Source organism: Malaclemys terrapin, chromosome 17 (assembly GCF_027887155.1).
Source record: "Malaclemys terrapin pileata isolate rMalTer1 chromosome 17, rMalTer1.hap1, whole genome shotgun sequence".
In the NCBI taxonomy this organism is placed as follows: domain Eukaryota; kingdom Metazoa; phylum Chordata; order Testudines; family Emydidae; genus Malaclemys; species Malaclemys terrapin.
In genome coordinates, this window is record NC_071521.1 from 11,656,304 (window position 1) to 11,684,178 (window position 27,875).

The window sequence follows — 27,875 nt, forward strand, 5'->3', positions numbered from 1 at the left end:
TCTGTGGTCCAGTCAGTCTTTGCTTTCTCTTCTGAGACTGCCAGCAAAAGGCCAGTTAGTACCAGCTGTGGTGTTTATGAGGCTGATCAACATATGCTGGCTAGCAAATATATCTCATATTAAGAATATGTATTTGCTGTACCAAAGATACATTAGTACGCATTGAGCACAAATAATATAGCAGTTCTATCGCCTAAATTGGCCTATACCTTGACTATAATCCTGTTCTCTTATACCAAGTATCCCATGACACCTTGCATTAGCTGAAGTAAGCTTTGGCATAAGCAGACAGGGAACTTGTCAAAATCAAGACACATTCGTTCTGTGTCTTTGTATAAGCTAGGGAAATACCTTCACAGACCCCTACCTGAAACGCTAGTTTCCAAAACAAAGTTAAGGAAGAAACAGAAAAAAGTTCGGGAACTGGGACAAATGGGTTGGATTTTTGTGAGGTGTAAAGGAATGTGTAACTCATATAAACACCCCCAGCTGGAATGTGTCACTTTGGGAGCACACCTCCTACATAAGGCGAATGTAACACCGCTGGGCACTTGTCTTATAAGAACTGACCAGAGACACACAGGCCCCCACAACATACACCCCCAAACTCAGTCAACACAGGCCACCAATCAGCCATCAGGATGTTTATCCCCCCCGCTTTTGGCCACTACTGACTTAGAACCGAGGACGCAGAGATGCACACGCTATTACCAGCAACCTGAGCCATCCAGTTCCCATCAGACAGGAAAGCAGTCTAACGAACAGCTCTGCCAGCCAACGGGTAATTCCTGGCTCAGCTCATTGTCACTGGAAACTAAACTGACACCACCAGCTCACTGTGTCACAGACGAAGGAGCCAGCCAATTGAAACAGCGTTTAGTGATGTGAGGGGGTATGAATTGGCAACCTATGGGTTAAAAACACCATCACCCATTAACAGTCCCCTGAGCCTTCATTAACTTACTCTTATTGACTCGTCATGGAGTCTAAATTCCACCAAGCCCAGGAGATTAGCAAATATATGCCTGTCACTGACCACAGTCCTCGGGTCTCCACCCTCATCTCTAGTGGGGAACATGCCAGTGTTGAAATGGACAAGGCTCCGGCTTATTGAAAGAGCAGGAAACTCGTCAGTTTCAATCCCACCAACTCCAGGAGGGAGCTGTCAGAGTGAGCAAAGGGGACAAGGATAGTCACATGTTTGTTTGCAGTCTCAACAAACCCAGCTTCCTGGGACATGAGGATAAGGGTTGCCCATCTGGGATGCTCACACTTGTTGCAGCCTCTGTTAAGAGAGATGATTTTACTATCAAGGGACCATTTTCCAACAGAACACATCTGTGAGATGGAGGGGCCAGATTCTGGGGCCTTCAAACTCAAGTGTTTCTTTCAAAAGTTTGCCTGTTCCTACTAATGGTCCCACAATCTTTTCCACTGCAGCCCACTGTAACCTCCCAGACAATGATCTCAGCTGCAGAATAAACAGGTGGAGCAGGCAAGCCCCTTAGTAAAATCAGTACTTAGTTCTTTGTATCATTTACATTTGTGTCCATTAATTCTTTTGCGTAGAGACTGTCCGGTTTGGACATTTATACGTTGGAATAAATTCACAACTATCCCTGTGTGGTAGTGTGATGCTCTGTACCTCAGGGGAACACCCGACACCCCCATGTTCATCTTTATAAAATAATTTTGTGGTATCCAATGCAAAGTTTGTCATGATGGGTGTCTTCGGAAGGCTCATAATGCACTGAACATGGTTGTTATAGTAATTGTTACAGTAATGTTATAGTAAGGTTATAATTTCATGTATATAGTTATGAGGCTGAAAATGTATCCTCGTTGCTTAAAGCAAGCCCAGGCAAAAACTCTCCAAGAAGAGAGGCAGTTCACATCTCGCCAGGGCATGGATGGGATAAACCCAGCCCAGCCTCACAGGAACAATGGACACTGGCTTAGGCAGCAACAAAAGAATCAGTTAGACCCTCGAGGGAGTCACTCCCTTTCTTTGGGCAGTTTGGGACTGCGATGAGCTAATGCTCACCTGACTCAGAAGGGGACGGGCAAAACCAGTAGGAAAGAAAGGACATGATAAAAGGGAGAGACATTTTGCCATGCTCTCCATCTTCAACCTACATCTACAGACACCACCAAACAACTGAATCACTGATCAAAGGGGAGAGCCTGGCTGAAGAGCCAGCCTATGGTGAGAAGCATCTAAGTTTTAAGGACATTGAAAGTGTTAAGATCAGCTTAGAATGCGTTTTGCTTTTATTTCATTTGACCAAATCTGACTTCTTATGCTTTGACTTAGAATCACTTAAATCTACCTTTATAGTTAATAAATCTGTTTGTTTATTCTACCTGAAGCAGTGCGTTTGGTTTGCAGTGTGTCAGAAACTCCCCTTGGGAGAACAAGCCTGGTACATATCAATTTCTTTGTTAAATTGACAAACTTATATAAGCTTGCAGCGTACTGCAGGCATAACTGGACACTGCAAGACAGGGGTTTCTAGGGCTGTTTCTGGGACTGGAGATATTGACTAGTGTCATTCGCTTGCTAGCTGGGAGCAGCTTACAGGCCAGAGGCTGTGCGTGAATAGCCCAGAAGTTCACAAAAACACTGACCCAGGAACCTATCCTTGCAGCAAAGCCTGATGTCACTTGAATAGATATGTGGACAGAGTTGGCATCATCATTGGACCTAATCACATCAGCCATACCATCAGGGGCTCGTTCACCTGCACATCTACCAATGTGATATATGCCATCATGTGCCAGCAATGCCCCTCTGCCATGTACATTGGCCAAACCAGACAGTCTCTACGCAAAAGAATTAATGGACACAAATCTGACATCAGGAATCAAAATACTCAAAAACCAGTGGGAGAACACTTTAACCTGTCTGGTCATTCAATGACAGACCTGCCGGTGGCTATTTTGCAACAGAAAAGCTTCAAAAACAGACTCCAACGAGAAACTGCTGAGCTGGAATTGATATGCAAACTAGATGCAATCAACTTAGGCTTGAATAGGGACTGGGAATGGCTGAGTCATTACAAACATTGAATCTATCTCCCCATGTAAGTATTCTCACACTTCTTATCAAACTGTCTGTACTGGGCTATCTTGATTATCACTTCAAAATTTTTTTCCCCTCTTACTTAATTGGCCTCTCAGAGTTGGTAAGACAACTCCCACCTGTTCATTCTCTCTGTATGTGTATATATATCTCCTCAATATATGTTCCATTCTATGCATCCGAAGAAGTGGGCTGTAGCTTATGCTCAAATAAATTTGTTAGTCTCTAAGGTGCCACAAGTACTCCTGTTCTTTTAGCCCAGGAGTGGGGGTTCTCACAGCAGAGCAGGGTAAGGCTGGCTCCCAGAGTCAAGGATTGGAGTGGCCTAGCAGATCACCGGTCCAGACAACACCAGAGGGGAACATCACAGGTAGATACTTTACTATTATCCCCAATGGATGGGGAGACCAAGCCAAAGAAATGAAGGTCAGAATACTGTGGGTGCTGGGCTCTTAATAACCAAGCCATGAGTTTTTGAAAACCTGGCCCTTGGGGACTTGCAAAGACAAACCAGAGGGAAGTCGCATGTGTTAGAGTTGGGATGAGAACCCAGGAGTTCTGGGTCCCACGTTGGTGCTCATACTAATAGGCTGCATAGACACTGCGAGAAACAGAGGGACGATTTTCATGCACCTGTCCTCCTTAATGAAGGGTGAGGGAAATGCAGTTGGGGAGATTTGGAGCAGGGTTGTTCTCTACACAGTCTAGATCACCACAGTTTCCTGCAAGGAGGCAGTGACCCAAAGCTTCTCGCCCCGGGGATCATGCCAAGAAAAGCCGAGCCCAGCCAGGAAGGGAGAGGTGTTTCCTGCATTTCATGGAGTTTATGTCTGGGGGCATTAAATCAAGAGAAAAAGGAAAGCGAAACCCAGATCAAGGGAAAGTCTTTCTCAACATCGCGTATTACTCTGTAGCCATTTCCTTAGGACCCGAGTCATCCTTCTTACAGGAACTTCAACAGCAAACTATATAGATGAGCTTTCCCCAGGCTATTTGAAAAGGCTGTCAGGTGAGGTCAAACAGCTGTTGATTTCAATAACCAGCCCTGGGCAAGGGCAGGTGTGAGTTTGCCTTCCAGACACACCTGCCTGCACTATGCCAGGCTATTTGCTCTTGGCACGGAGAGTAAGGAGGGAGGGGAGAGTGGGTGGTGGAAATACCCTACTAGAAAGAACCGTCCTCTCCTAGTGTTGTTATTTGTGTGGTGGCAGCACTCTATGCACCCGTCACAGGACCCCCCTGTGCTAGACGCTGTACAAACGCACAACACAGGGGCAGCTCCTGCCCCAGAGAACTTACAGTTTAAGGCCACGTCTATACCAGGAATGAGGTTTGTGTTTTAACCCATTAGCTAGTCCCTAGGGTTTACCTGGACCAATGAACACATGCTAACCCCACAACTATCCCCTCTGCACTAGGGGTGGAAAATCCTGACGCCATTGGCAGAACTTCCATCAACTGCAACGGGGCCACAATTGCAGCCTAGGATTTTAACACGTTAGAAGAAAAAGCCCCACACGCTCACACCCCCTGATTTCCTAGTGAAGACAAGGCAGCTCACGGGCATACAGCGCCTAGCACACTGGGGCCCTAGCTCACAACTGGGGCTCCTAGGTGCTGCAGCAAAACAGAGTAACAAGTGTCACTATTGCTGGGGCTGGGAACGGTGTTGTTCCAGGGCAACAAGCCCTTGACTAGGGCGATGCTGCTGCTGGAAGCTGGAATTGTTCGCACCGTTTCTAAGGCATTCCCTGACCCTGCCTCAGCCAGCCGAACAACTCTCCCGCCTCTCCCCACGTCAGTCACATTTCTAGGCAGTTTTCACTCCTCTGAAACCTCCTCCCAGGTCAGTGGGGAGGGACTGTACCCCCCACCCTATCCCCCAGGACCTGGCAGAGACCCAGGCCCAACAACAAGGTGAGAAGGCGCTAAATGAGCGGGGCTGGCTCATGCGGAGTTACTGGAGCCTGACTATTTAATTCACTGCCTGCCACTGTGTCCATTTCATTTACTGACAGGGAAGGAAGGAAAACAACAGAGCAGCAGGCAGGCTGGGGCGGGAGGGGGGTGGCTGTGCTGGGGAGTCAGCGCCGCGGATGGAGGGAGCAGGGTGTTGCCTCCTGATGAGCAAGGGGCTGTTTGATCCTCCAGCCCCACAAAATGCAGGGGCAACAAAGCAGCAGGGGTCCCCTTCACCAGAACCTGCCCCCCCATTGCTTCCACACCATGGCACCTCCTGCGAGCCTCCCCCGACTGGTCCCCAGCTCCCGCCAGCCTCCCCTCCACAGGTTTCCACTGACCCTTATGCCCCCCAGCCTCCCCGTACTGGTCCCCAGCTCCCGCCAGCCTCCCCTCCACAGATTTCCACTGACCTTCATGCCCCGCAGCCTCCCCCCACTGGTCCCCAGCTCCCGCCAGCCTCCTCTCCACAGGTTTCCACTGACCCTCATGCCCCCCCAGCCTCCTCCCACTGGTCCCCAGCTCCCGCTAGCCTCCCCCCACAGATCTCCACCACCCCACATCCCTCTGCTGATCCCTCTAGCCTCCCTCCCCCACTGACCCTCACCCCCCCAGCCTTCCCCAAACTGGTCCCCACGGATCTCCACCCCCCAGCCTCCTCCCACAGGTCCCCATGGATCTCCACCCCTGATCCCTCTAGCCTCCCTCCCCTGCGCCTCTCCCCATTGGTCCCCACTGACCCTCACTCCTGCCCAGCCTCCCCTCACTGGTCCCCAGCTCCCGCCAGCCTCCCCCCATGGATCTCCACCCCCCAGCATCCCTCCAGTGATCCCTCTAGCCTCCTTCCCTCCACCGACCCTCCCCGCCAGCCTCCCCCCACGGATCTCCACCCCCCAGCATCCCTCCAGTGATCCCTCTAGCCTCCTTCCCTCCACCGACCCTCCCCGCCAGCCTCCCCCCACGGATCTCCACCCCCCAGCATCCCACCAGTGATCCCTCTAGCCTCCTTCCCCCTCACCGACCCTCCCCACCAGCCTCCCCCCACGGATCTCCACCCCCCAGCATCCCTCCAGTGATCCCTCTAGCCTCCTTCCCTCCACCGACCCTCCCCGCCAGCCACCCCCCACGGATCTCCACCCCCCCAGCATCCCACCAGTGATCCCTCTAGCCTCCTTCCCTCCACCGACCCTCCCCGCCAGCCACCCCCCACGGATCTCCACCCCCCAGCATCCCTCCAGTGATCCCTCTAGCCTCCTTCCCTCCACCGACCCTCCCCGCCAGCCTCCCCCCACAGATCTCCACCCCCCAGCATCCCACCAGTGATCCCTCTAGCCTCCTTCCCTCCACCGACCCTCCCCGCCAGCCACCCCCCACGGATCTCCACCCCCCAGCATCCCTCCAGTGATCCCTCTAGCCTCCTTCCCTCCACCGACCCTCCCCCCACGGATCTCCACCCCCCAGCATCCCACCAGTGATCCCTCTAGCCTCCTTCCCTCCACCGACCCTCCCCGCCAGCCTCCCCCCACGGATCTCCACCCCCCAGCATCCCACCAGTGATCCCTCTAGCCTCCTTCCCCCTCACCGACCCTCCCCGCCAGCCTCCCCCCACGGATCTCCACCCCCCAGCATCCCTCCAGTGATCCCTCTAGCCTCCTTCCCTCCACCGACCCTCCCCGCCAGCCTCCCCCCACAGATCTCCACCCCCCAGCATCCCACCAGTGATCCCTCTAGCCTCCTTCCCTCCACCGACCCTCCCCGCCAGCCTCCCCCCACGGATCTCCACCCCCCAGCATCCCACCAGTGATCCCTCTAGCCTCCTTCCCCCTCACCGACCCTCCCCGCCAGCCTCCCCCCACGGATCTCCACCCCCCAGCATCCCTCCAGTGATCCCTCTAGCCTCCTTCCCTCCACCGACCCTCCCCGCCAGCCTCCCCCCACGGATCTCCACCCCCCAGCATCCCACCAGTGATCCCTCTAGCCTCCTTCCCTCCACCGACCCTCCCCGCCAGCCACCCCCCACGGATCTCCACCCCCCAGCATCCCTCCAGTGATCCCTCTAGCCTCCTTCCCTCCGCCGTCCGACCCTCCCCACCAGCCTCCCCCCACGGATCTCCACCCCCCAGCATCCCTCCAGTGATCCCTCTAGCCTCCTTCCCTCCGCCGTCCGACCCTCCCCACCAGCCTCCCCCCACGGATCTCCACCCCCCAGCATCCCACCAGTGATCCCTCTAGCCTCCTTCCCCCTCACCGACCCTCCCCGCCAGCCTCCCCCCACGGATCTCCACCCCCCAGCATCCCTCCAGTGATCCCTCTAGCCTCCTTCCCTCCACCGACCCTCCCCGCCAGCCTCCCCCCACGGATCTCCACCCCCCAGCATCCCACCAGTGATCCCTCTAGCCTCCTTCCCTCCACCGACCCTCCCCGCCAGCCTCCCCCCACGGATCTCCACCCCCCAGCATCCCACCAGTGATCCCTCTAGCCTCCTTCCCTCCACCGACCCTCCCCGCCAGCCACCCCCCACGGATCTCCACCCCCCCAGCATCCCTCCAGTGATCCCTCTAGCCTCCTTCCCTCCACCGACCCTCCCCGCCAGCCACCCCCCACGGATCTCCACCCCCCAGCATCCCTCCAGTGATCCCTCTAGCCTCCTTCCCTCCACCGACCCTCCCCGCCAGCCTCCCCCCACGGATCTCCACCCCCCAGCATCCCACCAGTGATCCCTCTAGCCTCCTTCCCTCCACCGACCCTCCCCGCCAGCCTCCCCCCACGGATCTCCACCCCCCAGCATCCCACCAGTGATCCCTCTAGCCTCCTTCCCTCCACCGACCCTCCCCGCCAGCCTCCCCCCACGGATCTCCACCCCCCAGCATCCCACCAGTGATCCCTCTAGCCTCCTTCCCCCTCACCGACCCTCCCCGCCAGCCTCCCCCCACGGATCTCCACCCCCCAGCATCCCTCCAGTGATCCCTCTAGCCTCCTTCCCTCCACCGACCCTCCCCGCCAGCCTCCCCCCACGGATCTCCACCCCCCAGCATCCCTCCAGTGATCCCTCTAGCCTCCTTCCCTCCGCCGTCCGACCCTCCCCACCAGCCTCCCCCCACGGATCTCCACCCCCCAGCATCCCTCCAGTGATCCCTCTAGCCTCCTTCCCTCTGCCGTCCGACCCTCCCCACCAGCCTCCCCCCACGGATCTCCACCCCCCAGCATCCCTCCAGTGATCCCTCTAGCCTCCTTCCCCCTCACCGACCCTCCCCGCCAGCCTCCCCCCACGGATCTCCACCCCCCAGCATCCCTCCAGTGATCCCTCTAGCCTCCTTCCCTCCACCGACCCTCCCCGCCAGCCTCCCCCCACGGATCTCCACCCCCCAGCATCCCACCAGTGATCCCTCTAGCCTCCTTCCCTCCACCGACCCTCCCCGCCAGCCACCCCCCACGGATCTCCACCCCCCAGCATCCCTCCAGTGATCCCTCTAGCCTCCTTCCCTCCGCCGTCCGACCCTCCCCACCAGCCTCCCCCCACGGATCTCCACCCCCCAGCATCCCACCAGTGATCCCTCTAGCCTCCTTCCCCCTCACCGACCCTCCCCGCCAGCCTCCCCCCACGGATCTCCACCCCCCAGCATCCCTCCAGTGATCCCTCTAGCCTCCTTCCCTCCACCGACCCTCCCCGCCAGCCTCCCCCCACGGATCTCCACCCCCCAGCATCCCACCAGTGATCCCTCTAGCCTCCTTCCCTCCACCGACCCTCCCCGCCAGCCACCCCCCACGGATCTCCACCCCCCAGCATCCCTCCAGTGATCCCTCTAGCCTCCTTCCCTCCGCCGTCCGACCCTCCCCACCAGCCTCCCCCCACGGATCTCCACCCCCCAGCATCCCACCAGTGATCCCTCTAGCCTCCTTCCCCCTCACCGACCCTCCCCGCCAGCCTCCCCCCACGGATCTCCACCCCCCAGCATCCCTCCAGTGATCCCTCTAGCCTCCTTCCCTCCACCGACCCTCCCCGCCAGCCACCCCCCACGGATCTCCACCCCCCAGCATCCCTCCAGTGATCCCTCTAGCCTCCTTCCCTCCACCGACCCTCCCCGCCAGCCTCCCCCCACGGATCTCCACCCCCCAGCATCCCACCAGTGATCCCTCTAGCCTCCTTCCCTCCACCGACCCTCCCCGCCAGCCTCCCCCCACGGATCTCCACCCCCCAGCATCCCACCAGTGATCCCTCTAGCCTCCTTCCCCCTCACCGACCCTCCCCGCCAGCCTCCCCCCACGGATCTCCACCCCCCAGCATCCCTCCAGTGATCCCTCTAGCCTCCTTCCCTCCACCGACCCTCCCCGCCAGCCTCCCCCCACGGATCTCCACCCCCCAGCATCCCTCCAGTGATCCCTCTAGCCTCCTTCCCTCCACCGACCCTCCCCGCCAGCCACCCCCCACGGATCTCCACCCCCCAACATCCCTCCAGTGATCCCTCTAGCCTCCTTCCCTCCACCGACCCTCCCCGCCAGCCACCCCCCACGGATCTCCACCCCCCAGCATCCCTCCAGTGATCCCTCTAGCCTCCTTCCCTCCACCGACCCTCCCCGCCAGCCTCCCCCCACGGATCTCCATCCCCCAGCATCCCACCAGTGATCCCTCTAGCCTCCTTCCCTCCACCGACCCTCCCCGCCAGCCTCCCCCCACGGATCTCCACCCCCCAGCATCCCACCAGTGATCCCTCTAGCCTCCTTCCCTCCACCGACCCTCCCCGCCAGCCTCCCCCCACGGATCTCCACCCCCCAGCATCCCACCAGTGATCCCTCTAGCCTCCTTCCCTCCACCGACCCTCCCCGCCAGCCTCCCCCCACGGATCTCCACCCCCCAGCATCCCTCCAGTGATCCCTCTAGCCTCCTTCCCTCCGCCGTCCGACCCTCCCCACCAGCCTCCCCCCACGGATCTCCACCCCCCAGCATCCCTCCAGTGATCCCTCTAGCCTCCTTCCCTCCACCGACCCTCCCCGCCAGCCTCCCCCCACGGATCTCCACCCCCCAGCATCCCTCCAGTGATCCCTCTAGCCTCCTTCCCTCCACCGACCCTCCCCGCCAGCCTCCCCCCACGGATCTCCATCCCCCAGCATCCCACCAGTGATCCCTCTAGCCTCCTTCCCTCCACCGACCCTCCCCGCCAGCCTCCCCCCACGGATCTCCACCCCCCAGCATCCCACCAGTGATCCCTCTAGCCTCCTTCCCTCTGCCGTCCGACCCTCCCCACCAGCCTCCCCCCACGGATCTCCACCCCCCCAGCATCCCTCCAGTGATCCCTAATTACCCTGACAGACGCCGCCGGCTCCGCTCCGGACGCAACGGGGGCACCAGGGAGAAGCGCCGCGGCTGCATCCCTGTTATGAAGCGCGGCAGGGCGGGGCCAGGAGGGGGCGTCTCCCTGCCGGGGGTGGGGCCCGCGGGAGCGACTCCCCTTCCCGCAGGTGGGCCGGGGCCGGGGCCGGGGTCGGGGTCGGGCTGCTCCCGAGCGGGGGCCGAGCCTGCCCGCGCCAAGACACCCGGAGCCGGCCAGCGCTGAAAGCTCGTGTGCACCTGGCTCTACACGCGCCCCGGGCCCCGGCCGTGCTGCTGTTCCCGCTGGCGGCAGATCCCGGGCACAAACCAGACCCCAAGCCCTCTGGCAAGCGGCCCAAAGGCACCGCCAGTAAATCCCGGCCCCTGCCCTGCCCTGCCCTCCGGCTCTTCCTCGTCCCCCTCCGCTCAGAAGGTAACCCCCCAAGGGAGAAGGGCAGCATGGAGTCTATACCCCTGGCCAGACAGGCCCAGCTCAGCGCTCCAGCTCTGGGAAAACGGCTCAGCCCATGGGCGGCAGCTGTTAAAATAGTGACTGTGACAAACTCCTCCAAGACTCGCTCCTTTGCTGCCATTGGCAGAATCCTGATCTGTCCGCTCTGGGCTCCATATTTGCTTCACTATTATTACTGGGCCTAGTTTGGGACCCTTCTCCCCGGGCTGACCATTGCTTATTACACTAAACAGAATTGTCTCTGGTACCTCGTGCACCTCCGCCTGCTTTGTAGCCACCTGTTGGCTCCCATCTGGTGATTGTAGGCTCTGTGGGACAGCACCTACCTGATGTCTGAGGACAGCCCAACAGGGCCCGGCTGCCTGATTGAGGGCATAATGTAAATAATGACCAGCAGCACCTATAGCAATGGAAAAATATTTACAGAACTTCCACCTCAGACAAAGAAAAATATAGATTTTGAAATCCAGCCCCATGCAAGCTCTCTGGCTAACAGAACGGTGTGTGTGTATCATTGTTTGTGTGTGTATATATGACTAAGTGTATGTGCCTTCGTTATTCTCCATGGACTGGCACAATTGTTTTTAACGCAAATGCTTTGCTAATTGACATGGAAAATAGTGACACTCCGTACTCCTATAGCAGCTTCCATCTGAGAATCTCAGAGATTAATGAATTGTTGTCGTTTCACATGGATTGTCAAAGGGGACAAGCATTATTAGCCTGACAAAGTTTAAGGCCTAAATTTTCTAGAGGCCATTCATTTTGGATGCCCAACATTAGATAGGGCTTGACTTCCTGAGATGCTAGGCACTACCAGCTCCCACTGGAGGGGTGGGCCGGTGTCAAACTGGAAAAAACAAACAGGTGCTCCCCCAACCTCTGCTCGCAATCCAGGCTCCACCCACATCCAAAATGAGATTGTAGATTGTGCAGCTCTTCATAGTACTACCAGGCAAGATTTTTATACCATGTTCATCACTGTGGTATCTGCTCATCCCTCCTCTTTCTTGCATGCTGAGATCACCGGTGTAATAGTTAACAACACGGACATGTAATTTGTCATCATTAGTCTCTGGAGTTAACACATCAAGTGAAATGAATAGGTGGCTATTTCAAATGTCAGCCTTGCAGTTTTAGGCTCTCTCCACAGACATCAGTGCAAGTGTTTACACCCAATTCACAGTTCGGAGATGTGCTTCGTGGCCACAGAACACGACAGAAAGCTTAGATTCTGGACCACAAGATACAGACACCAGGAGTCAGGCCAGTTTAACCCCTGGGTTGTTGGTGCTCAGCACCTACAAGAATCAGGCCCTAGCTGTCTTAAGTTGGTCAAAACAGAGACCCTCAAAATTCGTGTCTATTTTTGAAAATTTTAGCCTTCGGTGAGTTGCTCACAGTCGCACAGTGAATCGGTGGCAGATTTGGGAATAAAGCCCAGATTTTCTCAGTCCCACTCCTCTGCCTTGGGCAAGTCACAATCTCTCCATGCCTCAGTTTCCCCACCGGTAAAATGAGACGATCTCTGTAAAGCACTTTGATAGCTATGCATCACATGTGCTATATACATATGATTTAAATATCTGTAAAATGGGAATACCGTCCTTAAGACACTGAGATCTATGGAAGAAAAGTGCTAGGTTTTATTATCAACCACAAACCCACTCTTCCTTAGCTATCCAAGCCCACAGATTCTTCCCCTTCCTCCCAGCTGAATATGCACCTGTCTGCGCCTCAGAGGCATCCTTTGATTGAGAACATAACTCACAAGTTATTAAACAGCTGACAGCCCGCTGGGTCGTTTATTCCCCTGTGTACAAAGTGTCACTAGCGACTGCTTTCCTCATTACAGAATCCTCATGAAGATAAATGCAACTGACAACCCAGCCCTTCTTGTTCTCTGCTGCAAGGAGTGTGGCAGCCCTGCGCCCGCTCCCATTAGCCCTGGTGAACTGCAGTTATCGTTCGTCATTGTCAGCCAGCGTGGCACAATTGCTGGGCATGCTGCTGTAAGGGCCTGCGGGCTAGGGACTTGTCCATGAGAAGGCAGCAGCACAGGGCTATTCTGCAATGACACAGGACATTGCTGATGACAGCAAGAAAATACCTTCCAGCTGGGATAAACCCTGACTAGCTCAAGTGTGCAAACCCTGAGGCCTGGGTAGTTGCAGTGATGGGGTAGCACTCGTGCCAGCACAGCAAGAGGAAACTAAGGGGGGATATGATAGAGGTCTATAAAATCATGAGTGCTGTGGAGAAAGTGAATAAGGAAAAGTTACTTACTTGTTCCCATAACATAAGAACTAGGGGCCACCAAATGAAATTAATGGGCAATGGGTTTAAAACAAATAAAAGGAAGTTCTTCTTCACACAGCGCACAGTCAACCTGTGGAACTCCTTGCCTGAGGAGGTTGTGAAGGCGAGGGACTATAACAGGGTTTAAAAGAGAACTAGATAAATTCAGGGAGGTTAAGTCCATTAATGGCTATTAGCCAGGTTGGGTAAGGAATGGTGTCCCTAGACTCTGTTTGTGAGAGGGTGGAGATGGATGGCAGGAGAGAGATCACTTGATCATTACCTGTTAGGTTCACTCCCTCTGGGGTGCCTGGCATTGGCCACTGTCAGTAGACAAGACCAGGGCTGCCCAGAGTGGGGGCAAGTGGGGCAATTTGCCCCGGGCCCCGCAGGGGCCCCCACAATAATATAGTATTCTATAGTATTGCAACTTTCTTTTATGTAAGGGGCCCCCGAAATTGCTTTGCCCCAGGCCCCCTGAATCCTCTGAGCGGCCCTGGACAAGACACTGGGCTGGATGGAACTTTGGTCTGACCCACATGGCCATTCTTATGTTCTTCTTATGTTCAGTGTGTCCACACTAGCCATGGTACTTTGGTTGTGTTTTTGTCTCCTGCCCCTAGCTGAGCAGAGAGGTCAAAGGACTGCATGGGCCTCTGAACTTGAGCTCTAGTCTCACACCTTATGGGTGACGCCTTCCAGGTCAGTGGCCAGATGAGAACATGAGGCCACGCACGGGAAGTTTGCTGTGCCCCTGGCCATGTTGTCCCTCTTCCCCAGACAGCTCCAGCCTCCAGGGACGTCAATCAGGCGCCTTTCACCAGCACTGACTTCTCTGCAGTATCTTTCAAAGCAAACAAGGAACTAAATCAAATGTCCATGGAGCGAAAGAAATGTCCCTTTGCTGCATGAAATATTGACAGGAACATCCCCAGGGACAAGCCTGGCTTCCTGCCGCTCTCTGCCAGCAAAGGGCCTTGCAGACTACGTCTTCAGCTGTCTTCCAAGACAACGAGCTAACACAATTGGGAAGTCTTTAGGGAGATGGCGTCTTGATGCCTGACTGATGAGTGTAGTTAATTTCACATGTTCTTGGTTTTCCACTTAACCACAACCTGGTGCACCAGACACATCAGGAAACGAGGCCTCTTCTGTACCAATACTAATACCACCACCTAGCTCTTATCACCAGTAGATCTCAAAGCACATTGCAAAGCAGGGCAGTATCATTATCCCCATTTAACAGATGGCGAAATTGAGGTACAGTGACTTGCCCACGGTCATGTAGCAGGCCAGTGGCAGAGGTGGGAGAACCCAACTCTCCTGAGTCCCAGTCCAGTGCACAATTCTTTAGGCAACACCAGGTCCAGGACTCACGCTGCCATGGGGAGGTTGAGGGAAATGCCCAGTTCCCTTTTGAAACTAAAGCAGGAAATCCCCAGGTTAAATATTTAGCCTTCAGTCACCGTTAGGAACATCTGTTTGATCCATTTGGCCGACCCCTTAGACCCAAGCTGGTACAGTGGATGCTGGGACCGGCAGGCTCTGCAGATTATCCCTCTGTATTGGAGAGGAGAGCAATTTCACCCCGTTCTGTTTTAGGCAAAATGAGGTAGGTGGCACCCACGTTCCCAGCACATTGCAAAGTTTGGACTCCCCCGAGACAGAGGGGCTTTCCTCACAGCTGAATGCAGCCACCTCTGCAACATGGCTGCCTCTCTTGTCCCAGCAACACACCACCAGCAAGGTCTAGAAGAGGGAGTGGTGAACGAGAGACACCCTCCCCCTGCTACAAAGGATTGCAGTCACATTGAATCTTGCCCTGCTGTATCCTTGAGGGCTGGGAGATTACAGGGTCAGACGATGTTATCAGGCACAAGGTTATGCATTACACGGGGGTCTTGGTGGTGGTTTTGCGAGGTGGGGGGTAGGTGGGTCAGGTGACTGGGAAAGAGGGAGGCGTTTGCAGAAGCAAAGCGACTGGTTTCATTCACATGGCTCCAGCTGAGGCAGGATCAAGCCTGTCCCATGTAAGCTCCAAACTTCCCAGCTCCCACCCAGCCGGACAGCAGCACAAGGCGGGGCCACATCACGAGGGGGCGTTTTGAAATCCAAACAATTCTCTCATGACTGGGTCACTTGACTTCAAAGGACATGGCCTCCTCCCCGCTTAACAGGGGCATGGGGGAACTGGGAGCCAGTGCCGTGTGAGGATCAGCACATCGCAAAGGGCAGTGCTGCCTAGCCCAGGTCAGGCCCTGGGCAGGGACAGAAGCACAACGGAGTAGAGCCTAGCAAGCCCCCCAAACCTGCTGGGAACTGATTCCAAGCATCAGCTTTGGGTGGGGGCTGAAAACCACCTGACTTGGGCTTGGGTCATCTCTGATCACCGCCTGCCCGGAGGGTTGGCACAGTGCCCAGCTCCTGCAGCTGCAGCGGGAGAGAGTCGGCCAGTCGCTGCACCGCTCCCTCTGCAGTGCACACAGTGCCGCCGGCAGGAGCTGGGCATGCAGCCGCTACCGCACTGATCCCCCAAGCAGGAGGCGGGCAGAGCCTGTTCGCAGCCACAGGGAACGGGCAGCTCTCCCCAGGCAAAGCCCCAAGGATGAGGCAGTGGGTGTGGTGCTGCTGACGCAGGTCTGAAAACAATGCCACTCTAACACCTTCTCCTCTTTATGGGGAGCCCCCTCGTTCAGATGGTCCCAACTTGACCCCTTGATGATCCTACGAGGTCCCCAGAGCAGGAGCTCCTTCTGCTGATATTGCTAAGGTAACAAACAAGAAGTGGGGAGGATACTCTTGCCACCTCCCTGCTCCATCACACAAACCCAGTTATTTCAAATTACCATTGCAGATCACCTCTACACGGGACCCAGCACCCCCGCACTGGCGCTGAGCACAGCGCTACAGCTAAAGTCAGTGCCCCCAGCACTGTGAGCAGACAGCCCTCTGACCTGACGAGGGGGCCCTCCCCAGAAACAGAGATAAAGATCACTGAACAGAGAGAGGAGCTTTGTATCTCCAGAGCCCATCTTTCCTGCAGCTTATTCCGTCCGTCCCCCCCCCACCGAGGTCATAACTGCACCTAGGGCCTGATCCTGCATCTACCATGGGCACTGCCACAGCTCTCATTGGTTCCAGTAGTACAGGATCAAGCTGTGAGGTACGTGATGACTGGTGCCCTGTCACTGCTGCAGGTGAATAACTGAGCAAGTCACCAGGGCTTAATCTGTGCCAGGGCTGAGCCCTGGCACCTCTGGGCCTGGCAGTTCCTAGCCCCGGCGGCTCTGGGCCTGGCAGTTCCTAGCCCCGGCGGCTCTGGGCCGGGCAAGTCCTAGCCCTGGCGCCTCTGGGCTTGGCAGTTCCTAGCCCTGGCGCCTCTGGGCTTGGCAGTTCCTAGCCCTGGCACCTCTGGGCCTGGCAGTTCCTAGCCCCGGCGCCTCTGGGCCGGGCAGTTCCTAGCCCCGGCGCCTCTGGACTTGCTGCATCAGTTATGAATGTAAAAAAAAATGCTTGAGCCCCGGCACCTCTTTCATTACAAATTAAGCCCTGCAAGTCACTCACCGCCCCGTGCCTCAGTTTCCCCATCTATAAACTGGAGACAGCTGACATTGGCCTCCATTGTAAAGCGCTCTGAGATCTACAGATGAAAACCACTGCAGAGGAGCTAGGTGGTGTCTAATCTCCAAAGCCGATGGGGACGCCTGGAATGGAGGATACGAATGAGACAATGGGTCAGATCCTGCCCCACTGAGTTCAGCAGCAGCTGGCTGCAGGGACTGAGGGCAGAATCAGGCCCCAAGCTCCAGTCCGAAACCCGCAGAGCCGTCATGCAGTGCAGGAGGACGATGCCCTCAAACAACACGACTGTTTTACTCACGAAATCATCTTTATTTGGTACAAAACTAGAAATAAATAAGTGTGCCGAGAAATCAGTTTGATTATAACAAAGACTGAACACGAGGGAACTAACCTTTTAATATGTGGTTACCAACCAACCCTTCAGCCCTGGAACTCCCTTCCCAGCCCTGCCACATCAGCTCGACGGCTTTTTAAACATCTGCCTCACCCAACACTGCACAGTGTGTGCTTGGCCTGGAGATGGCTCTGGGACCTGTGCAACGCTAGCAAACCTCTGCAAGGCTGAAATGTGCATCTCAGCTCTCCGGGGAGTACGAACCTGAGCATTCAATGCATGAACAGGGCACTGGATGGGGACTCAGGAGACCCGGGCACTGACCAGCTGGTGACCTCTCTGGGCCTCCATTTTCTCTCCCACCCTTGAGCAATGGGGCTGTGATCTCAGATGGGGTCTCTAGGTGCGACCCCGATACAAATGGAAAAGAAGAGGAATGGCCCGGTGTCTCCAGTGTCTATCTCAGGCGAGTCACAGGCTTCGTGATTCCACCCGAGAGCCAAAAGCCAAGGAGACTAACAGCTGCTGGGTGGTTTCCCCTCCCAGGTTCTCCGTATCTCAGTTCTGATTGACCTCAAGACCACGCAGGCAGCTCTGTTTGCTTAAAAGCCGCATGTGATAGCAGGCCCAAGGCCAGCCCCATGTTGCAAGAGACTAGTGCCAATAGCATCTGCTGTGTACGCCCCTCACCCCTCCACCACAGCGGAGCACTGCAGGACACTGCATGAACCAGTGCCTCAAGCACATGCTCCTCTGCGGAGCTAGTAGGTGAAGCGATGGGTGCAAAGTCCAGACAATGAGAGGTCAGCATTTGCGGGCCTCCAAACTGCCTTGGCACCATCCCACGGGGTCAAGGCAATTTAGCTCACAAAGGGATTGAGCCATAGGGCTGGGAGTAGGGTTGCCAATTTTGGTTGGACGTATTGCTGGAGGTTTCACCACATGACACAATCTTGAAATTAAAGATTAATCTTGAATTCCTGGAGACTCCGGGACAATCCAGGAGGGTTGGCAACCCTAGCTGGGAGCCAAGGGAGGGGAGTTTTACAGGATCAGGGGGAACCTCTTGCAGGGCACTGAGCTGATGGCAGGCAACAGGGCTTGGGGTTCCCAGGGAGACACACAGGGGACAAAGGAGAAGCTCATCTCAGACTGAGCTGATGCCCCCTACAGGAGATGGAATCAGGAACAGAAGGGGAAGGAGACAATGTCTGGTGGGGTTTGGGGCGTGGTATCAGCACCTTCCCCCTTCCTCTGCCCATTCCCAGCGCCCCCTGGCTGCCATTAGTAGGGGTAGGGTGAGACGGAAATGAGGATGAGGAAGACACTCCATGCCCGCTGCTCGCCATGGGCCAGGGCCTGCACCTTCAGCCGATAGACGCCGGCAGCGTGGAGTGGGCGCAGCGTGGAGAGGATGCCCTGACCTCTCTCGTCCCGGAGGGCGAAGGGGCTGCCCGGGTCCTGTTCCAGCAGAGTGAAGACGGTGCGGTTCTGCAGGAGGCTCCCCTGAGAAGAGGCGGTGAGCTGGACAATGTCGTGGCCGGCCGGGATGCCAAAGGGCAGCGTGAGCAGCTCGTACTGCAGGGTGAAGGGGCCTCCTGAGCTGCGGCGGAAGCACACTCTGCACGAGAACGGGCAGAGAACGTGGGTGAGATCACAGCTCCGCAGAGGAGAGGTCGCATGGTCTGAGTGTAGGGCTGGCAGCCAGGACTCCTGGGTTCTAAGCCTGGCTCGCTGGACAGCCTTGGACAATCCATGGAGCCAGTCTGTGCCTCAGTTCCCCGACTGGGAAAACTGTGGAGGGGGGGGTCAGACTTGGCAAGTCTCAGCACTTTACCTCTTCAAAGTGCTAAGTATCATTAATGCCCTGAAATGGGCGTGTGCCAGTCTGTGCCCAGGACCAGACCACCCCCCACAACCTGGCAGCAGAGTGAAGAAGAGCATTGGCGGGCTGCTTACGCCAGGAGAAGAGGAACAGCTGCCCTGCTTGGGTATGCCCCCCAAAAAGAACTTCTATCCCCCCAAAACCTTACCCTGGGCTGGAGCCTCTCCTGTAGCCGGCGGGGCAGGGCGTGTCCAGGCACTGGGAGCCTCCCCGCGTGTTAAAACACAGCTGGTTCGGGCTGCACTGAATCCTCCCTTCTGCACATTCATCTATGTCTGCAGAGGAGAAGGGGGGGGGGGGGAAGTGAGGAGAGACAGTGGGGCCGGGCTCTGCTCCTCATTGTATCACACCCCTCCGTGCCTTCAGGCAAGCAGCTGCGCCCTGGAGAGCGAAGGGCTTTCTCCATGAGCCCATTGCAATGAAGCGCCTCCATTTTACCCGCTGGGTGAGCTGCAGAGTCTGCTCACAGCAGGCACCCGCCCAGTCACTAACATGCCCCCAAAGCAGACCGTGCATGACCATACTGCACTTGGGTCCAGGAAGCAACATAGCCCCACGGGGGCACCCCAGCAATTCCTAAGCAATGGCTTGGCAGAGGGGGCAGGAGGACCATGGCCCTTTGGGCTAGTGGCTTGAGGCCAGGCATAGGAACCACGAAGTTCTAAGCCTGGCTCTGCCACTGCCATGCACTGTGTCCCTTGGGTAAGTCACATCACCTCTGTTTCCTGCTCCATGAGCTGGTGGCAGTGATACTAAGCTGAGAGCGCCATTGTGAGGCATGGGAATTTAATGGGCCAGATCCAGCCCTGGCATAGCTCCATTGACATCCCTACAATGATGCCCCTTTGCTTAGGAGATGAAAAGTGCAGCCCAATGCAGGCACTGCGGGAGCCTGGCAGTTGGTGGGGATTTTGCTGGAGCAGCAAGAGGCGGGTGTGAAATCCAGGCTTTGGAAAGGGAGGAGATTAGGGTTTACAGTATCGAAGTGGCAGGGATGGACGGACACACACACGCTTCGGAACAGTGACACACGCACGCACTGACCCCGGCAGGTTTTCCCATTGGGCAGCAGCCGGTAGCCGGCCGGGCACAAGCACTGGTAGCTGCCCTCTGTGTTCCTGCACTCGTGTTGGCACAGGTTCCGCACCTGACATTCGTCAAGGTCTGTGTAAAGAGGGGGGAAGAGAGAGGAGAGATTCCAAGTCTGGCACACTTCGGTGCACTGCTGTGCGCCCCCCCCCCCCCCGCAAGGGGCAACCTCCAGCCCTACGTGCAGCATGACACTGCCCCCGAGCCTTCAGTGCACAGCCACCATGGTGCACCGTGCCACTGAAACAACCCCGCAAAGGCGTAAGGCCCCGGCAAATGGTCCCCTTCACCCACCCTCCTGGGGGGGATCTGGCCCAGGGAAGCCCCACTCCAGCCCCACGAGGGACCAAAGGCCTCGGCCCCGGAGAGACCAATTCCATGGGGGAGCAGGTAGAGCCACAGAATGGCTGGCACGGCAGGGAGGAAGAGGGGAAGGAGGAGCGAGGAGAGTGGGTTATAAGACGGAGTTGGGCCTGTTCCGGCTGCATCGCTCCAAGGCTCCCCCTCTCTGGAGCGCCAAGGGTCAGCAGCACGTGGCCTTACCGGTGCAAAGTCCATTGCGCCTGGTGAATCCCGACGGGCACTGGGCCTGGCTGCCGGGGCTCAGGGCATTACCAGACTGGCCGAAGGAGAGCCAGGTGTAATAGCCTCCCCCGGGCGATCGGCCACTTGGTCTGAGCCACTGCAGACGGGTCCCTCTGTTGCTGACACGCGTCACGTTCCCTCCAGCCTTCTCCAGCCCAGTGCAAGACTTGTCATCCCCATGTAAGGTCTCCCCAGGCGGGCACAGGCATTTGTAACTGCCCTGGAGGTTGCGGCACTGGAAAGCACATGGCGGAGGTGCCCGCTGGCATTCGTTTATGTCTGATAAAGAGAGAGAAAAGTCAGCGTGAGTCTGAGAGCCCAGCAGAAGCTGCGCTGGCTAGTGGCTAGAGCAGGAAATAGGAACCCGGGATTCCTGGGCTCTGTTCCCTGGCTCTGGGAAGCAGTGCTGTCTCCTGGTTAGAGCAGGGGGGACTGGGAGTCAGGACGCCTGGGTTTCTATTCCTGGCTCTGCCGCTAACGTGCTGCGTGACCCTGAACAAGTTACAGCGTAGTATCCCCACCGACAAAGTGAAGAGAACACTTCTCGATTCCCAGCACCGCAGAGGGCTTGTAAGGGTTCATGAACGGTCCGCAGGCGAAGGGCAGGGGACAAGGCCCCGCGCAAAGCATTCACACCCACCATCCAAGCACCCGCCTCCTGAAGCCTCACTGGCAGCCTCCCCAGCGACTCTCCTTCCCCCCTGCTCTCACCAGGGGGCGCTCTCGCTGGGCAGGGGGAGAGAGCAGGCGGCTCCCTCTACAGGTGCCGGAGTGAGAGGGACTGGGCAAGGAGAACTAGCTGCGTTACTCCAGCAGCAACCTGGGGGGGTCGAGACCCATCTCCGGACTTGCCCAGCGTCACAGAGCAAGTCAATATCCGAGTCAGGAATTGAACCCAGGAGTCCTGGGGCCCACCCCCCGCACTCTCCGGCTCGAACCAGCAGAAATGCTGCCTCCCCTGCTTTTCTCATTGCATGGCAAAGGCTGGCAGGTCCGTGTTACCCAAGCAGGGTCGGCTGGTGCCCTGGGTCCTGTAACCGCGGGGACACGTGCAACGGTGCCCACCGACCGTGTTCTCACAGATCTGGTTGTAGCGACAGGCGTGGGATCCCTCCGCGCACTCGTCCAGATCTGTGGGGAGAACGAGAGGACAGGTCTCCCGGCGGGCAAGTCCCCACGCAGCAGCTAAAGCCGTGGCCCTCCTCGCGCATCATGGGCTGAGACGCCAGATCACTGACCCCTGGTCACTGCCTTGGACCTGTCTTGTGACCAGCCTCCTGCTCCGCTTTGGCCTGTACCGAGCATGGGGCCGATCGAGGGCTCCCTGGCTGGGCTCCCTGAGACTAACTCCCCTCTCCGCTAAGGGGGCCCCCAGGCGGGGCAGGATGGGGAGAGCTGGCCCTGCTGCTGCCCCTGTCCCACAAGGCAGAGGATTCATCCCTGGGCCATCCATCGGGCCCCTGGCACAGGCTGGAATGCCCCACTGGAGAGCCTTAGGGAAGGAGCGCGAGCCAGCGACGTGTGGAATCCGCCGAGGAACCTCCCTCCCCATGGGCTGGGCAGGAAAGCCCAGGGGCCGTTACCTTCACACCCCACTCCATCCACAGCCGGCCGGAAGCCAGCCCCGCAGCGCATCAGACACCGATAGGCTCCCGCCAGGTTCGCACACTGCTGCTCCGGGCGGCAGGCGTGGGTGCCCTGCGCACACTCGTCCACGTCTGCGGAGAGAGCCCAGCACCAGTGCAGCTGCCTCACCCCCCTTGCCCACGGAGCCTGGCAGCAGAGGGGCTGCTGGGCCCAGGCTACCTCCAAGAGAAACCCTCCGCCCTCCTCCCTGCAGGGAGGCCTCCTGCCGGTCTCCTTCCCATTGGGCAGCATCGGTGAAACTGCCCGTGGCTGCTTAACAGCATCGCCTGACCCCCAGCCGCCGCGCCCTTCGACCTCTGGCCCAGCAGGGCACACAGTCATTCCCACGGGGGGGGGGGCTGAATATACCGGGGGGGTGTCTTTCCCCCCGAGACGTCCAGAGAAGAAGGATCGAGTGGTCTATGGGACAGCCCCCTGCTATGTTCCCCAAGGGAGCTCCCAGGGCCAGACTTGCATGTGCTCCTGTCCCCAGCCTCCTGATGTTCCCATGGGCACCCACCACCTCTAGGGAAAGGGGCCTTCCTCGCCCTGGGGAGAAGGCTGAGGGGGCATCCCCTCCCTCACTTAAGGGCTTCTGGAGGCTCCGGAGATCCTTGTGGCTGGGATCGCTTGCTCCCATGCAGCGAGGGTGCAGGGTGAATTGCTTGTGCTCACACCCAGAGGCCGTCCTGTCCTGGGCCTGCAGCTTCCCTGGGAGGTCAGGCCAATGTGGGTGGAGGGAAGCTGGAGAGTAGCCCCTTCCTTACCTCTGCACTCCCTGCCATCCGGCGCCAGGGCGTATCCAGCGGGACAGGTGCAGGAGAAGCTGCCCACGGAGTTGTGGCAGGCATGGGAACAAGGGCTCTTCGCAGCCGCACACTCGTTCTGATCTGGGATGGAGGGAAAAGGAGTCACCGTCCCTTCCCAGCAAGAGCCTGGGGTAGCACGTGCCACGTACGCCTCGGCTGCCCCCAACCTCAGCACCAAGGCAGGCGAAGCCAAGACGGCCGAGGAGGAGGCACCTCAGCAGAGGTTACTGACCCAGAGGTCATCTCAGAGCAGAAGGGAAGCAGAAACCATGCTCTGGGTAACTGCCTCTGGAGAGCTGCAGCATGTGCTCCAACCTCACCTCCTGCCCCCGTGCAGCACCTCTCCTCACCCTGGCTGGGGCGGCTCCAGGGAGCATGTGCACATCTAGTAACTGCCTCTGCCGGCCACGGGGGGCCAGAGCCTGGAACCAGCCCACCTCCCCCAGCGGTGCACGCTCTGCCTCTGGCAGCCGGGGGAGGGGATGGCCGCACTGGAGCTGGAGGTGCAACTGTAGGCGGTGCTGGGTACACATACACACACCAGCTAGTGTGCTAAAAATAGCAGCCCGGCGTGGACCGTGGGATGGGCCAGCCCCCCCCCAGTACGGCCCTCGGGCGCCGGGCAGGATTGAACTGGGGTGGCCAGGCACCGACACTGCTGCTGTTAGCTTGCTAGCTCAGTCAAAGGCAGCATACAGACGTCTAGCAGCACTGGAGATTACAGAGCCGCGGCACCCCCGGGTCACCAGGCACTGAGAACGCCCTGGCATTGAGCGGGGATGAAGAACGGGCCCCCGCCTGAGGGGAGCACATGGCCCATCCCTCAGGAATGGCGCTTACCTATGCAGTACAGCTGCTGCGGGCCCAGTGCAAACCCCTGCGGGCACTGCTCTCCGTTCGCCTCTGCGGCAAAGACAAGAAGGCAAGAGAGCCCCGTCAGCACCTCAGTGAGGCAGGGCTCGTGGGGAGCACGGGGGACAGGAGCCCTCGGCACAGCATCACCCAGCTCCTAGGCATGCCAATGGGGAACGGCCTCCCTCTTTCGGCCCAGGGCAGCCTGGGAGAAGCTTGTCCTGCTGCCGTCCAGCCCGTGGACTCTGAGTCCAGGGCTCTCAGTGGGCAATGCTCACCGTGAGAAGACGGACTGCTGGCTGCTCTCCTGTTACCTGCGCGGAGGGAGGAGCTGAGCTGGAAGAGGAGCTCCTCAGAGGCCGGGTTGAAGGAGGACTTGACGGCCCTCGCCTGGACGTGCTGCACCAGGGAAGGCTGCCGGCCCAGAGCAGCGTCGTACTCTATGCTGTGGTTGCAGCGGATCTGAACCGGGAGCCCGTCCTGCAAGTAGCTCTGCCCAGACTCCACGTGCAGCTGCCCGGCCCCTGTCTGCACGTAGCGCTCGCTGAAATCCTGGGAGGGAAAGAGGGAGATGGGACAGTCAGGGACCGGGGCCCACCAGACTCCCCTGGACGAGGGACCTGTCGTTGCGAACAGGAGCAGGCGCTGCCAAGGTGCTGGCTGGGGCAGCTGGGCAGAGAAGCAGGGGGCGAGGGCAGCGTCCCGGAGCTCCCTACTGACCTGGAAAAGCACAGCAGCCTCAGCGATGCTCTCCGGCACAAACCCGTTGACCACGACGTCGAAGAGAAGCGCCCCGCCTGCGTCCAGGCCCCGGGCAACGTGCGTGATCCGGAGGAGCTCCCCTGCAGCGACAAGCAGGGGTCAGCGAGTCTGCACCAGTTAACGATCCAGCCCACCATGATTTCAGACAGACCTGGGGCCGAGCCAGGCTGCAAAGGGCCCAGAGCTGGGCTGTGGATGGGCCCAGTAGCAAATTTCAAGATCTTGCGGCCAACTTTTAAACCTGGGAGTATTTGCATCTGGAGTTACAGCTCAGGCTTGTCTCTGACCCCAACCACATGCTCTGCAGACACAAGGCTCCCTGCAGAGCACCGTAGGCCACCCCAGCAACACACCACCTCACAGCGCTGGCTCTTCGGAAGGGCTCGGTAGGCCTGACACTGAAATGAGCTGCCCCACCTGGCTGGGAGCCCTGCAAACAGCTCTTCATTCCATTCCCTCCAGATCCCTGGCCACCCAACGCCCGTTTCCCTCGGAGTTTCAGGCTCCAGTGAACCCGGAGCCCCCACGTGGAACTCAGGCCAAGGGGTCAGTTTTCACTAGTGTGGGGTTGAAGCCACAAATTTCACAGAGTTTTGTGCCAAAGTCGGTCCCCTAAAGCAGCGGTGGGTCACTCAGAGGTGGCTGGGACATAGCCCTGCTCCAAAGGCTCGTGAGCCATCCTAGACTCCTCAGGCACCACGGTGGAGATGGCTGGCACAGAACAAAACCAGAAATCGGGCGGCACTCCTTGGGGTCTTGGGTTTTGCTGTGAACGGTTTGAACAGCCTCAGCATGCAGTGGTCACCAAGCTGTCTCCAGGCACTCCCTGCAAAGCGGCCTAGAGGATAGGACTCAGGAGCCCTGGATTCAATGCCCAGTTTTGCCACTGGCGTGCTGGGTGACCTTGGCAAGCCACTGCCCCTCTGTGCCTCAGTTTCTCCAGCTGTAAAATGGGGATAATGATACTGCCCTCCTTTGAAATCTACTGATGTCAAGCCCTGTGTAAGAGGCTGGTATTTATTATTATTATCTGACCCCCTCGGGTGAGAAATGAGCAGTGCAGGGTTTCCTTCCCCAATCTACCTTCCTTATGAGCTATGGGTGATACCTGGCTGACTGAGATATGCCACGGACGTCACCCTGATCATTGTCCCAGGCCGTCTGTCCCCACTGATGCCATGCCCCCACCCAGCCCTAAGGGAACCTCCTTACCAACAAGGCTCCCCCACAGACTCTGCCGCCCTCCCTTGGCTCTCAGCAGGACACACACACCTGCCTCCTCACCTGTGGCAAACTCCACCTGCGACTCCTGCCTGAAGACGCCGCTGGTCAGCGAGAAGCCGTTCCTGGCGCTGCCACTCTGACGTGCAAAGGACCAGTAGATCGGAGCAATGATGGTGACCAGGACTCTCATCAGCGGCCCTGGGAGGTACAGGGAAGGGCACGAGGGTCAGTCCCATCTCCGTCCGGGCTCTCCTGAGGAGTAGCTGTGCGATCTGGGGAGAGGCGCCCTGGAATCCCAGCCAGCTCCCCACCCAGTGCATTGGTCACACTGGCCTTAGCAATTAAATGTGGTCAAAGGTCCTTATTGGGGCAGCAGAATCAGAATCATGATCCTGCTCCAGCATGGCATTCCCAGCTCCAAACAGTCTGGAGCCATTCATCCCAGGGAGGTACTAACCCTGTTCTGCTCACCCGGGGCACTCCCGTCTGTAGCTGGGTGCGGACTCAGGAGTTCCTGCCTGCTAGCCCTGTGCTCCAAAGGGGGCGCTCGGCATGAGGCCTCTCTGTGCTGGGCTAGGCTCCCCCATAAACCAATCCCCAGATCCCTTCCAGGAACCCTGGTTAGGAACAGCTCCCTCCCCAACAGCACCCAAGGAACCCACCACGGGAGTCACAAGCTTAGATCCCAAGGCCAGAAGGGACCATTGTGATCATCTAGTCTGACCTAGACCAGCGAATGCCCCAAAATAACTCCTAGAGCAGATCTTTTAGAGAAACATCCCATCTTGATTTAAAAATGGGCAGTGATGGAGAATCCACCATGAGCCTTGGGAAATTGTTCCAATGATTAATTACTCTCACTGTTAACAATTTACACCTTATTTCCAGCCTGAATTTGTCTAGCTTCAACTTTCAGCCATTGGCTCGTGTGATACTTTCCTCTGCTAGATTGAGAAGCCCACTATTAAATATTTGTTCCCCACGTAGGTACTTACAGACTGTCATCAAGTCACCCCCTCTCTCCAGCTCCCAGACTGGACACAGTTTGTGCTACTAGAGGGTCTCTCTAAAACCTGGGATGGATTACCTAGCCAGGGAACAGACAACTGGCTACATACGTGTATGAGTGGGAACAGCAGCATTTATCCACTACAGCCCACTAAAGCTGGTAAAAAAATACCAGATAAGTCGCTCCATGCCACTCACGGTACAGGCAAGCGTATTGTGCAGTGGGTATTTCACCCAGATTTACATCCGGCTTCTTGCCGTTTACTTGGCCATGTAGTAGGTGTAACTGACACAAGACGTATCCCCGGGGCATCACGCACCGACAGCTGGTGGGATATTCCCGATCCTGCTCCGTATGGTGGCCATGCCAGAGCGGGGATCCTCCATCACGCTGGCGTTCAGAGAGGCAATGCCAAATTCTCGGTCATTAATGATGCCGATCAGACTGCCCCGGACTCTGAGGGGCTCTCCTGAGGGAAGGGAGACAAGGCGGAATGAGGGGGGAGACCCACACTAAATCTCTTTGCACAGCAAGACCCAAGCTGGTGGGCATAGGGCCCAATTGGCCAGCGAGGCATTAATGCCCATCTCCCGTCCTGCGCTGCTTCATTTCCGGTGCCCAGCTACCATGGGCAGCCTGAGCCTGGCCTGCAGGAGCCCTCTGCCCCTTGCTGCAATACACCGCTGCACCAGCTCCCGGGCACAGATCAGGCCAGCGTTCGTTTGTCACTGTTGGAGCAAGGGGAATCATCTCCTAGGGCAGCTGGGGTTCACATTCCATAGGACCAATCTGGATGATCTGTATACATGCCACAGCCTTGCTCCCACAAATGCACGCGCACATCCTTGCACGCCTGTCCACAGACTAATACACATGCACAGTCACACGCAGTCCCATTCAGTCTGCTCTGCGTGCCGCACACGACCGTCTCTGGCCTGGGTTTCTCTCTGCAGTGTGTTTCATTTGCTCTTCCTGTAAAGCATCTGGGCAGTGCCCCGG

General features: G+C 57.6%; 2 protein-coding genes across 2 annotated transcripts in view; both read right to left on the reverse strand.

Annotated features, from left to right (window-relative positions):
* Nucleotides 1-10,427, reverse strand: part of ASS1 (argininosuccinate synthase 1) — an 82,375-nt gene extending 71,948 nt beyond the window's left edge. Inside the window, exon 1 of the mRNA XM_054007834.1 lies at nt 10,342-10,427. The gene's annotated coding sequence lies outside the window, so the exon portion shown is untranslated. The remainder of the gene's footprint in view (nt 1-10,341) is intronic.
* A 6,577-nt stretch (nt 10,428-17,004) lies between these two features.
* The window catches only part of HMCN2 (hemicentin 2), a 113,984-nt gene continuing 103,113 nt past the window's right edge, over nt 17,005-27,875 (reverse strand). Inside the window, exons 87-98 of the mRNA XM_054007963.1 lie at nt 27,196-27,345; nt 25,928-26,065; nt 24,602-24,723; nt 24,196-24,433; nt 23,870-23,932; nt 22,988-23,110; nt 22,178-22,312; nt 21,597-21,725; nt 20,553-20,873; nt 19,965-20,084; nt 19,069-19,195; nt 17,005-18,656 (exon numbers count right to left, since the gene is read on the reverse strand). Of these exons, the coding sequence (XP_053863938.1) occupies nt 18,320-18,656; nt 19,069-19,195; nt 19,965-20,084; nt 20,553-20,873; nt 21,597-21,725; nt 22,178-22,312; nt 22,988-23,110; nt 23,870-23,932; nt 24,196-24,433; nt 24,602-24,723; nt 25,928-26,065; nt 27,196-27,345 (2,003 nt within the window). The 3' untranslated portion in view covers nt 17,005-18,319. The remainder of the gene's footprint in view (nt 18,657-19,068; nt 19,196-19,964; nt 20,085-20,552; nt 20,874-21,596; nt 21,726-22,177; nt 22,313-22,987; nt 23,111-23,869; nt 23,933-24,195; nt 24,434-24,601; nt 24,724-25,927; nt 26,066-27,195; nt 27,346-27,875) is intronic.